Raw genomic sequence first — 13,163 nt, 5'->3', positions numbered from 1 at the left:
GTCCACTGAGACTAGTTTGGATCATGTCAAAAAGCTGGAACTACAAATAATAAAAACAGGATTCTGCTTGAAAAATATGTTATTGAAAAACTGTAGATACTCAGATTATGAAAACCACTGGCAAACTATTTGTGAGAAATTATAACAAGTGGTATGACATATGTGATTGCTTAAACTATTCTCTTTTTTTTAATTATAGTGACTTGTGAACAAATATTTTGATACATGTACCACACTACACGGATAATCTATTTCCTTTAGATTAATAAGATATTACAATATGTAGAATCTTGAAATGTATGAAATATGTCTGAAATATGTGTGTATGTGGATTTATGTGTAAACAAAAATAAAAAAAAAAGCTGGAAGAAGAAGAACAAAATACACTACAGCTCATGAGAGAGGATCTCTACTGAATAAAAATATTGTCGAAACATACGATTTGTTTTGGTGCAATGTATTTAGGCAAACGGCAACCACACATGCAACTTATAACATGCAAAGATTAAAGCATTGCATTGCTGTTGAATCTGACTTTAGCAGTAACTGTACTGTTGAACAAATCAGTGCTTTCATTGCCCACTCTTTCAAGTGGATCTCCAGGAAGAACCCATTAATCCCCATAAGTCCAATCTACATGTAACATGAATGACAGAAGTATTTGTTTAGGTGCTTTTTAAAAAAAAAAATTAGCTGTTCGCTCTGACTAAGCGCCAAAAGACTGGGTTCTGAATGCACATTTTTAGACCAAAATTCCCTGAAGGACTTTTGGTACCCCCTGATTTTTATGCGCTGAGCCCAAATGAACTGTCTCACAATGCAGCCATTCTTTAAAATTCAAAATGACCCATTTAAACGACAACACTTAATCAAATAGTAGCATTTGTTGAGTATCTCGATCTAAATAAGTTTTAGTGGACCTTAGTCCAATCTGATCAATCTCTGAAACAGAGAAACAGCCCTGTGTTAAAAACTTTACAGGCATCCAGTGTGTTCTGAGTTTTAGCGTATTTCGTTCCCTAGGCGACGCTTCCCTAACCCTATTTTTAGAACTACTGCATAGTGAAGTACCATCATATAATGAAGTATCAGCATGTAATGTTAAAGTATCAGCATGTAATGTTGAAGTATCAGCACGTAATGTTAAAGAACCATCATGTAATGTTAAAGTATCAGCATGTAATGTTGAAGTATCAGCACGTAATGTTAAAGTACCATCATGTAATGTTAAAGTATCAGCATGTAATGTTGAAGTATCAGCACGTAATGTTAAAGTACAATCATGTAATGTTAAAGTATCAGCATGTAATGTTGAAGTATCAGCATGTAATGTTAAAGTATCAGCATGTAATGTTGAAGTATCAGCACGTAATGTTAAAGTACCATCATGTAATGTTAAAGTATCAGCATGTAATGTTGAAGTATCATCATATTATGAAGATTATCTACATAAGGCAGTTGAGGCGTTCCATAGTAGTCGGTCGAAGGTCTTATAGTTTTCAGTACGTGTCAATTACTGTCAATCAAAGTCCACGTGGTGCAAATAAACGATATAAGATTCTTCCGGTTTGTACGATCCTTAAATTTCCGGATTCTTATTATTACGTTAATTAAGTTTGTGAAAGGGGTTTTAACTATTACAATCAACGTTATTTCTTATTTCCTAACTATACAATAGGTAAATCTGAAATAACTCACACATATGTTTCCAGCCGTACTGTCTCTTTCAATTAAAAGTTAAACATATGTTGGTGACGTTTTTAAGCTAGTTTTTAAAAATATGTTGTAAATGCATGATGTGGCCTTTTTTACATCAAGTATAATATAGCATTGAATCATGATTTTTTTTAAGTATACAATCTCATAACAGCAGCGTGTGTGCATACAAATTGTGTAACACGCGTAAGTGCGTTATGAAAATTTGTATGCACACATCGCCGCAGTTATGAGACTGTATACTTCAAAAAATAATAATTTAATGCTTATATTTACATTCTTTAACTTCTTGCCTTGTCTGCAAAAGTGATTTACATGTATACCTTTAAATTCCTTTATCTTATCCAAAAGGTAAGTTGATATTAATGGAAGAGCCACAGTAACAGCCACAAGCATGAACTTTGATTTTGCTTGTGACGTTGCAGTTTTCAGCGTTCAACTTTTGTGATGTCATGATTAGGTCGTCATTTCAACATTTGAGTACCAGTGATTTGTTGTTGCATTTAGAGGCGTTTGAATATCACAGAATTTAATGGAAAAGCACAGAAGGATGTAAATATTAGCACTTTAACACGTTTACCTGCTGTCGTTAAAGCTTTTGATTTCAAATCAGGTTCAAGGTACCTTCGAACAAAACATTTCCCGTAAAGCTGTACAGAGGTTCCGGTAGGAACTGTTTTTGAAGAAGTTGAGGTAGATATGAGCGTACAATTCAAATAGCCCCGGTTAAACACAAAAGAGACACATCGAAGGCTTTCCAGACAAACTGTAGAATATTGAGATACATTCCGTGACGTAAGCGAGTAAATGACGTCATTATTCTCCACGATGATGTCATTGACTTTTTTACATGAAAATGACAAAAATCTGAAGGAAATAGTCTCCATATTCGCTTGTCGCATGAGAATAATGTTTTGTGAAATTAAGACAAGCAGATGTATACTTATACTACCCATTATTCTCAAGAACGGCCCAGTATTTCTAACGCCCTCACATGCTGTACGCAAGCATTTAATTAGTGTAATATTGTTGCAAAACTTTCAAGAACTTGACGATATATATATTCTTTTAAGAATATGAAAAAGATTATATAGTTCATGCATACTTTATTTTATTTCATATATGTTCTTACTCGGCTTGTCTTTCGTGAGCCGGCTCTAATTAATAATGCACTCTTTCATCTTTTTGCGGGCAATATACGGCAACATTATATCGGAAAATAAGTTCAATGCCTTGAAAAACACTCCCATGTATATCTCTACTGAATTCCTCCATTGTAGATAAAATTAATAAATACAAGCAATTCACACTCATTTCCTCAAGACGTGGGGTACTTTCTACATCTTGGTTTTAATCGAAGTTAGTTTGATTGTACTTTATTGGTAATAAAATTTTGATTTATGGTGTTTTCTTCTTACTAGAATGTACCTCCTTTTAAGGACATTGGCAACTTTCCTGGTTTCTGTATAAATTTTTACACAGATTGTTTAGTAGATTTATATGTGTCTATATAGGCAACAGCAAACACTCTACACCCCTCTTTCACCATTATTAAAAAAAGTAATTCCAAAAGTATTAATTTCGCATTTAATATTGATTTCAGTGTAATGTAAGGAATACATAGCAGCAATTAATATTTGAGAAGAGCACTTTTAAAATGAGTGAAATACTGCATGACTGCATACAGGAAAATATTCACCCCTTTTATTTTCGCCCCTTTCGCCCTCGTTGTCAGTGTGCTAATTTTAATGTCTTATATTATCCCTTTTTGAACACAACTTTGTATGAGCGAGTTTAAGACGGGACAAACCGTTTGCAAGTGTAAAAGGGCAAAAATAACCCTGTATACAGTACGTGATCATAAATCAAATCATACACATCATTGTAAACCTATTTTGTATGATATCCGACTGAAAATGAATTATAGTACCAATATACAAAAAAAGTGTGAACCTCAACCTACTCTTTCCTATTTTTATAGAGCTTTGTTACAGATTCCCACACAGATACACACGAAATAAATAATAAAGATCATTGTAAAAGAAAATTTTAACAATACAGATTTTTAAGATGTCAAGAAAAAATTTTCCTTTCACTTTTTACGTTTGATATATAAAATTATTTTTTTACATGTAATATTGGATTTTCTTCACTTTAGATGCGTCGTCAGCCACAAAGAGGTTGTCTTTGCTGTCCACACTTAAACCCGATGGACCGAGTACATGACAGTTGTCAATGTAACAAAGGAACTGTCCGTCCTGCTCCAGGATGTGGATACAGTCGTTGTCCCAGTCTGCTATCATGATCCGACTCTGGCTGTCTGTAGTGATGCCAAGTGGACTAAATGATCCATTGGGAGTAGAGGGAGGACCAGTGTAGGTAAACCGGAGTTTCCCGGCCTGATTGACCACCACTACTGCATTGGCTTCACGGTCTGACACACAGATATCAAGGTTCCTGTTCTCACATATGTATTTAGTGCTAAATAATCCACCAGATGAATAGAGAGGTCGACTTTTGCGTCTGTCGTACTGAATTGTTTGTTTTTCTGTGGAACCAGAGTAACGCACAACTTTTGTATGTTTATCATCATCACTGTTCATGACAACCAGGAGGTCACCAGAGTAGGTACTACAGACATTGAGAGGTTTCCACCTTTCTAGTCTAATCACTGTCTTTATCCGTGTATCCTTTACAATGTTTACAGTTCCGTTTTTATAATCAGTATAAACGATATCCCCATTCCTAGTCACTGCTATGTCACTTGGATGGTTCCTTGACTCGGTTTGGATGGACCTCACAAGTTCCCCATGGAGGTTGTAGAGTTTCATTATATTGCTATTACCATGCGTCAATATATTTGTATCATTCAGACAGGCCACACCGTATTGATATTCATACCCTGTGTCTATAGCTGTGATGACCCGGGGTACATCCAGCAGTGACGAGACTTGGGGAGAGGACTCGGCTCCCTGGGTTCGCATGCTGTAATCTTGTTCTTCTGTAATTAAAGATAATTCTGACAGAGAGCCAAACTGTTCAAGCAACTGATCTGTGTGAATTTTCTGAGGCCTAAAGTTTGATAAGGAGATTTTGAGTTTAGGAGGCAATCTTCTAAATTCAGCGTTCCTGGATTTGTATTCAGAGACAAGGGTGACATCTTTGGAGCCCAGTAAATCCTTCAGATCAGCAATGATTTGTGTTATTTCAGAAATTGTGCATGTTATTTCTTCTTCTTGCTTTTTTAGGATTACCAGTTGTTTGGATTCCTTTTCTTCCACGTCAGATTTCAGGTTTGTGATAATGGTATCTATTTCTCTGTGCCAGACTTTTCCTTGTTTCTTGATGGCTGTTGTCAATTTCTGGGAGTTTTTACTCAGATCAGCTTTCTGCAGCGAGATGTTAGATGCTATCTCTTTGTATTTTGGAGAAATGGATTTCTCTAATTCTTGCAACTCTTTTCGTAAAACTTCTTTCTTGTCTTCCAAATTTTGGAAAATGTCAACTTGTATATGTCCTAAATGTTTTTTAGAAGAAATACATTTTGCACAAATAGGATTGTCACATTGTTCACAGTGGAGCTCACATTGTTTGGTGGAATGTCTCTTACACTTGGGATACTTCAGAGTAGTTACGTATTGTCTAAATCGCACCACATTATGGGCTTTTGAGGAATCGGATAAATGTTCCCCTACACAAACTTCACACAGATGTATATGGCAAACTTCACAGTACACGGGGGCCACAGAAGTTTTGCACATGTTGCATCGTACAACATCCTGGGGACTATAGCGGCTTTGCATGCTCAGGTAAACCTTTTAGCTATGAGAAGACTAATCCTGAAAAGACGAATTCAGTAAGTATAATTAATCTATACATGTATTATCTCGATTTAATAAACATCATTCCACAGTTTTACGCGTTGACTGTACATTAGTGGTCATCATATTTTGAATTATTTTTTGGCTGAATTTAAAATAATGTAGAAAATGAACCATAAAATTGATATTTGATTACTAGTATTAAGAATTTTATACGCAATGAGAAAGTGGGTAATAAAACTTACCTAATGCTAATATCTCATTGGTAAACTACTCAGCTTTGCGATACAACATGGCGGGTTCTATGTGTTTATACTTCCTTGTCGGTTGCTACTTGTGCAGGATCATGTGATTGATTTATTGATTTAAATGCCAGGTTCAAATGTGTGCTTGGTTTTGCATTGATTCAAAATCTAGGTCACTCATTGTACAGATGTATTGACATTCTTTATCACTGGTTAACATATAGTCAATGCAGCTTGAGAGTGTAATTTATTCATTTCGTTTCAAAGGAATACCTTTAAATTATTTTCCGTGATTTACAATCCCTCTATATATTCAATCGATATATCTGTTATAAAAGCGGATTTGGTGTAAATGTAATAGTACACACACTGTTTTGAGAATAACGAGTGGGTTCGAACCCATCAACAGCACAAAAATTAAGAGAAAAAATGACTATGTTATGTGTAGCCTGCTTTCCCTGTCCACTCATGACGCTCCACAAACTACTTTTGCGTAGCATTATACATGTATGTATAGGCCAGGACTGGTGTTAGTTTTATTATGTCTTTATCGCCAATTATGTGAGTATAAACTTAAAACACAAACATTATACGGGTTTATCTGACCCATTCATTTAGCACATCGTCACCCCTGCGAATGTTATTGTCATTCAAATTTAGACCACGTGGTTTTATTTTATCCTTTCAGTTTCGCAGTAAAAATCGTGCCTCGTATTTATAGTTTATATACCAGAAACTAGGTACTTGTAGTCAAGTATTAAATCTAGACGTTTATTCGTTTTAAACTTTACCACCATTAATTGGTGGATACAATGAGTTCTAGATATAAATGTGACAATAGAAAATATAGGTTTTTTCTGCTCTTGAAACAAATAACACGCTTAGTAGCGATCCCCCCTAAGGTTTAGTTTTCGATCCGCGCCTGACATAGTAATAGCATCAAAAGTGAAACAGACTATATTATTACCTAATCAAAGGGATTTTGTTGTTTTATTACAAATTAAATATTTGCGTCTATTTTGAACTGCCGGTCAATAGACTGCAATCTATTAGACCGTCGGTCAATAGACTTCGATCTATTGGACCGCCGGTCAATAGACTGCGATCTATGTTAATGTTACATCCTTTTGATAGTTCTCAGGGAATGTATATTCCTTTACATAGACGCTGTTTTTAGTACTTGGTGAAACCAAATTCAATGTTATCAAAATGGAGTATCAAATAATCAACAGTTTTAAAGCTTTATATAAGGTAAAATACTATTTAAAATCTAATGGGTTGAAGACTCCCCCTTCTTTGTGTAAACTAATATTAAATTGAGATGTTGTAATGCATGCAACAGGTTTTGTGCAAGTAAAAGATAAAAAAAATAATCCGAGTATATTGCATAATGGCACGAAAACCATCTGCAATATGCAACCCAGAAAACTAAAAAAAAGGCCGTTGGCCTCGGGCAATAGATCATACTGAGCTGTTCCCTGCACCTCGGGAAAAATATTCTGGTCTATTGACTGCTCAAGCATTAAATAATTGTATACTAATTTATGCAGAATGTTTCTTCAAATTGGCTTGATATACTAAAATTTAATTCAAAACAGACACGCATTCATTTTTTAAAAAGCATGGCAATGCACATCAAAAGCATCAAACATGGCTATGATTTTATTAAGCAACCCAATGTTTATATTTTCAACCACGTGTACAATATCACATACATTATATAGATATTTCTTTATTGGAAGTTGCTCCATAATACTTTGGGGACATTTAATCTTTAGCTATGAGTGATATCTGTACAGTTAACTGAGATTTTTTTTAGGGGTCAATGTTCGTGGGTAGCCAAAATTTTCCTGGGTTTGTACTGTCAGTATTTATTTCTTGAACCAAATATTGTGTTGTTAACGTTTTAGAAACGGATATCTCCATTGATTTCTCTATACGTCGTGACTAATGATGAAAAATCCTAAATAGATTCCTCATTCTGTATAAATCACTATTATCTGTGGATCACTCCTGAATAAAATCGGCTCCCGTCTGCATTTCAGTACTCTGATTTATGTCAGGTTTAATTTATGATCGGGCTCGAAATTCCTCACTTTTTTTTATTTACCAAAAAATGTCTCGATCGAGGTAGGTAACGTGAAAGGGTGCTTTATATCACTACATCAATGTTTCAGTGTAAATCGTTGCACACCCATAGTTGTAAACATGATATCTATAGACAGCATAGGACTTAGGAGTAAAAAATAGTTATTTAAATCGTTGACTCGAATTTTCTCTGCCAATCAACTCAGTAGTACATTTGTAGCTCTACGATCATTAATTCAATTCTAGGTGAAATAAAATATCAAAGAAAGGATAAGAAATATCCATTGCTTTTACGGTAGATGTATAGAATTTCTCTGCCTATTAAGTAACACATTTGTAGTAAAATAACCTTAAACTTCTTAGCCTGTTATACTATACTTTTATAGCAGTTTTGTAGAGTAACGTTACACTTTCATATCGTTGGAAGCCCTAAATTTGTTACGGTTTTAGAGTCTTGTCCCTTTTTGCTTTCCTTGTGAGTCTCACGAGATTTAGTCCAAGACTGAGAAAAAAAGGAAAATATTGTAAAGTAATACAAAGAAATTGAAATCCTATACACATGATAAGTCATGCTAGCTGCAGGTCTGTAGCTCCCGGTCTGAAAAAAATTGGATGGATGACCTCGGAGCTACAGTGCCACCCCTAGTAAAAATCTGCAAATTACGGCACAACACATTCTGTACAAATATTTGATAAAAAAAAAATCCTTGGACATTTTACTACAGATATTGTCACTTCACTTGCCTCTGATAGTCTTTTAAACACCATCACCAGCCCTGTAAATTGAAGTGGTGCAGTTTGTTTACATTTAAAAATGGAGACTCTCGATTTCCACGTTTATTAATATACTTCATTTTCCGAGGTCGGTTATCATGTTGAAGAGAAAGTGTGAGGAAAGAAAAGTAATCAATTGCGTAAATAATTTAATGGTACTAATTTTTTTCGCAGAGTTTGTGTGAAAAAGAGGTTAATAGGTCCAAAACTAGCAAATTTTTTGTGCGTCATAAATTGCAGTTTTTTACTATGGGAGGCACTGTAGCTCCCAGATTGTCCATCATAATTTTTTCAGACAGGGAGCTACAGACCTGCAGTTAGATGCATGCATGTATGTTATTATTAATTTAGTGTAACAAGTTTAACCAAGCGACTAATGTGTCACGCATTCTTGGGGTAACCACTCACGAGCTTCAGAGAATATATATATATCTTACTACTCATTTTCGTTCCTGAATCATTGTATACATATAGGAATATGACATTTTGTTTTTAAAGCATAAAAATTCAACCTGGAGCTGTAATATGTGAGGAAAGTGAACTGGTTGGAGACATCACAATAGGTTTGGACCCAAATTATTTCAATTATGATAATTGATGAAAAATAAATTGCAATCTTAAAAGGCTATGTAGTATTGCAGTTCAATGAAATTTCTTTCCAAAATAATTTCGCTTTGACAGTTCAGTAAGAAATATGACACTTGAATATTTATGTTTGTAAGTGATCAAGCCCTACTTTGCCCAAAGTAATGGTAAAGTAACAGTATGGAATTATTTGCTAGTCAGTAGACATCGCTATTCATAATTATTTTAGACATAACTATTCTTTATTATTTTCTAAATGTCTACAGGAAGTCGAACAGTGATACACCCAAAAGCCAGGATTATAGCCGAGGATGGCCCAATTATAATCGGAGAGAACAACATCATTGAGGAACTTGTCCAGATCATCAATAGGTAAGGTCCTGACCTAGTTCATTCAGATCCAGATTTTTAACATTTCTGTATAGTCAGGGATGTAATTTTGTCTGTGGAAAAGTGATTTCCATGCATTTCGAGCTCAAAATGATCAATGCAGTGTAATATCCTCAACTGATTTGATTTTCTTTTTTTATTTTATACATTCATGTATGGAATGTTTACATTGATTCTGAATTTCAAACTTTGATATAAAATTATGGCTTGTACAGTAAATCATGTCCTTTTACAGGAATCCAGATGGAAAAACTAACACAACACAGCAAGTGATGATAATTGGTAACAACAATGTGTTTGAAGTGGATTCCTGTATCCTTTAATTGATATAAATGTAGGCCAACCTTTAAGGTTCCTCCACACACCTAGGAAAAGTTCTGCACTAAAACCCGTTATTCTAAATTACTTAAAGATATATATAGGTTTTTATCATGTGTTAGACTTGAAAATGGCTAAAAATAGTTTCAATTCTTGGGGAATCATTTTTTAAATTTTACAGCTCTGCATGAAAATAAAAGTCCCTGTCGTATTCAAACTTGGGACCTGTGGGGTGGTACACCGAAGCTACACCCATTACGCCACAGAAATAGATACCAAATTTTGGCAATATAAACTGTTTCACAAAGCACGTAAATTGCCATGTTGTGACAAAAAAGTAGAAGTCACGGGATGTCAAGGATCCTTAAATACATGTGGGTCAAACAATCATTCCAGCTCCACGTTAATTTAGACACGTCCATTCTCAACCAAAGCATTAAGATAAATGAATTGCTCCTTGGAGAATATTTCACATTCTAATAATCAATTCATACATTTACCCTTTAATTAAGATTCATCCATAAGGTGAAGCATCTGGATTATTAGCATCTGGATTTCTGGAACCAAGTTTTTATTTAGATGTACGCAAGTTAATGGTCTTTCAGGTTGAGTTAATTAAGATTAAATGTTGTTAATGGTCTGCATTTCAGGTTTAATGAAGGTAAAGGTTTTACTGGTTATATTTTATGGAATTTTTCCCTTAACTTTGACATCAGATGTAGAAGCAACAAAAATTGGAGACCACAATGTTGTAGAGGCAAAAGGTTTGTTCATTTTCACCTCTTTCATCTTTCTTTTTATTTTATCTTTGAATTTTAATGTAATATGTTCTCATAGGGGCAGCATATATATACATGCACATGTATGTATAGAACAATTTATGTAAAAGATGCATGTCATTTTATACATGTACATTTACAGAACATAAATGAAACAGACATCAAATGCAGATAATAATAATCCGTTTTCTTTAGAAATAGATACATTATATTAAATATTCTGTAAGAATGCTTTGTAAATGTACTGTAATTTTCAAAAAAATCATCAGGAAATAGATTTTCTGGTTTAAAAAAAAAAACATTTATAACTCCAAAAGGGGAGGGGGGGTTGAAGGCCTATTGTCAGCAACCTTACTACCGGCATTTAAATTTTTGAGATTAGGTCAACAACCAACATCCCCTTGATCCACACTTGTTTTGATCAGAAGTCAATGAAATTTAAAGCCAACAAATTTCTGCTTCTACAATATGACATGACGGAAAGATTTTCACTATGTTGCATTTTCTTCTAGCGAGGGTAGGTCGGCAAGTAGAGCTGACCTCGGGCTGTATTATTGGGTCAAAGTGTGAGGTTTCCAGTTGTGAAGTCCTGCCTGAAAACACGATCATTTACGGCTCAGAGTGTCACCGCAGGGTCGCCGCAGATAAACCGCCGGTAAGTATGAACAATTTTGTAGAGAGTTTTTATGCCACATTTCAAAACTTACACTATTTCCCATTGTATTCTTTTGATAAGCAGTGAAATCATTTCATGTGAAATCCGCTCAAAATATTAATTTTCAGAAATGATGAATTCGTGTAAACAAATTTTCAGCGAAAGGATGATGTAAAATACAGCGGGCAGTTAATTGACAAAAAAAATACTGTAAACCAACTTTTTATTCGCGTGCTAGAAATTTCAAAGAGGTTAGCGAGAGCCTTGTCATCGCGAATATTTCTCGCCGCTAACCAATCTTTTGTCTGTAGTTTTTATAACAATACAGGTCTGGATAAGGCTTGGTCATGAACATTAGTCTTCGCGAATCAGTTTATTGGCAGTTAATCGCGAAATAAAGTAAATTGGTTTACAGTAAATAAAAAATTGCCTAAATTTTATTTTAGATTCCATAATTCTTTGATGTACATGTACCGTATGTTCTATTATTTTATACTTTTAGAGCCATTTTAGCCAGCTTATAATTAAGAGCTTGGACTTGGGGCAGTATGTAAAAAACTCTGATTTGATGAAGGCGGGGTCTACTCTTGTTGAATTGTCATTGATATGAATTCATTGAACACAATGACACTTGTGTATTTAAGTTGAAAAGTGTCAATTTCAGATCCAGGGGGAGAAAAACTTTCAATTTTGACAGTCTATGAATATTAATATGCTTCTCTTAGCAAATTAAAAGAAAGGAGGTCAATATTTGAAAATTTGGATTAATGAGAAAACTAGTTAGTACATGTAACATCCCACCAAATGTCCAAGCTCGTTAAAACGGCTTTAACTCTGTGCTACATGTACATTTGAAAGCCTATACAATATATAACCACTGTTTTCTCCTTCAGCTGGTTAATGTATTTAATCAATGAGTATTTCTCTATTCACAGGCGCAGTCTCTACAGATTGACTTCCTCGCCAAGATCTTACCTAATTACCATTACCTGAAAAAGATCAAGGCGGGAACTCCACAGAGAAAATAGGGGATTTTTTCCAATTCAATACATTAGGTAAGAACAAATAATTTTCCTGAACTTTTAATAGTAATTTCAAAAATTTTAAATTTTGAGCAAAAATATTATTTACAGTATCATCAATACAAGACCTAATATTTTTACTTCCAATAACAAAGATATATATATTGCCAATGAAATTTAAAATCCATTTATTTTATTTTTTTCAGTGCAATATTTTCTGTTTCCTTGGAGCTTGGGTCCGCCACCTCTTGATTTTCTGCTGAAGCTTGCTCTTTCTAAAATAGAACATGTGTCACATGTGTGTCACACAGACACTGCACTGCAGGAACATTCACTTCACAAGTGTGAATGCCTTTGAATGTAAATTCAGGTGGTACAACCCTTTGATAGGAAAGAGAACTCTTGACTGAATTTTTCAAATCAAGAGATTATTTCAGTCAAATGTACATGTCTTCTAAAATTGAAATAAAATTATGAATGGATTTCTGTCAAGATTTGGTCTTACAAGTTACATGTAAGTTAAGGTTGTGTGCATTCCTATTGTAATTTAGATATCGATTTCTATTGAAAATTTATGGCACTAATGCAAAATTTTATAGAGGATGAAATTACCTTAATATGAGAGAGAGCAAACCGTTATAGATATTTATTTGTTCGTGGGAAAAATCATACGGTTCAAGAATTCATCTCCGGTTAAATATTTTTTTTTTCTTCTGTTTATCCTTATTTACGATAAGCTTATGTACATGTATATTTATTGTCAATATAGA

At 34.2% G+C, this 13,163-nt stretch overlaps 2 protein-coding genes across 2 annotated transcripts; one reads left to right on the top strand and one right to left on the bottom strand.

Annotated features, from left to right (window-relative positions):
• Positions 1-3,289: 3,289 nt before the first annotated feature.
• LOC105343834 (E3 ubiquitin-protein ligase TRIM71) lies at positions 3,290-6,710 on the bottom strand. The gene is made up of 2 exons (XM_034464528.2): positions 5,783-6,710; positions 3,290-5,555 (listed from the first exon to the last, which is right to left on the bottom strand). The coding sequence occupies exon 2, from the start codon at positions 5,517-5,519 to the stop codon at positions 3,843-3,845; it is 1,677 nt and encodes a 558-aa protein (XP_034320419.2). The 5' UTR covers positions 5,520-5,555; positions 5,783-6,710; the 3' UTR covers positions 3,290-3,842.
• Positions 6,711-7,835: 1,125 nt separating this feature from the next.
• On the top strand, positions 7,836-12,879 carry LOC105324084 (dynactin subunit 6). The gene is made up of 8 exons (XM_066083899.1): positions 7,836-7,912; positions 9,143-9,207; positions 9,496-9,601; positions 9,855-9,931; positions 10,654-10,701; positions 11,229-11,371; positions 12,307-12,426; positions 12,600-12,879. Exons 1-7 carry the CDS (start codon positions 7,839-7,841, stop codon positions 12,397-12,399), a joined length of 606 nt encoding a protein of 201 aa, XP_065939971.1. The 5' UTR covers positions 7,836-7,838; the 3' UTR covers positions 12,400-12,426; positions 12,600-12,879.
• The last annotated feature ends 284 nt before the right edge of the window (positions 12,880-13,163 follow it).

The sequence above is a fragment of the Magallana gigas genome, chromosome 1 (assembly GCF_963853765.1).
Source record: "Magallana gigas chromosome 1, xbMagGiga1.1, whole genome shotgun sequence".
NCBI lineage: Eukaryota > Metazoa > Mollusca > Bivalvia > Ostreida > Ostreidae > Magallana > Magallana gigas.
Note: the sequence above shows the minus strand (reverse complement) of the source record. Positions and strands in the feature narration are given on the sequence as shown.

What these genes read in the sequence shown, in the direction of transcription:
- LOC105343834 (XM_034464528.2), bottom strand. Translation starts at nt 5,519, where the DNA reads ATGCAAAGCCGCTATAGTCCCCAGGATGTTGTACGATGCAACATGTGC.
- LOC105324084 (XM_066083899.1), top strand. Translation starts at nt 7,839, where the DNA reads ATGTCAGGTTTAATTTATGATCGGGCTCGAAATTCCTCACTTTTTTTT. An exon ending in TGTGTTTGAAGTGGATTCCT is followed by an intron (nt 9,932 to 10,653) that starts GTATCCTTTAAT and finishes CTTTGACATCAG; the next exon opens with ATGTAGAAGCAACAAAAATT. An exon ending in CAATGTTGTAGAGGCAAAAG is followed by an intron (nt 10,702 to 11,228) that starts GTTTGTTCATTT and finishes ATTTTCTTCTAG; the next exon opens with CGAGGGTAGGTCGGCAAGTA.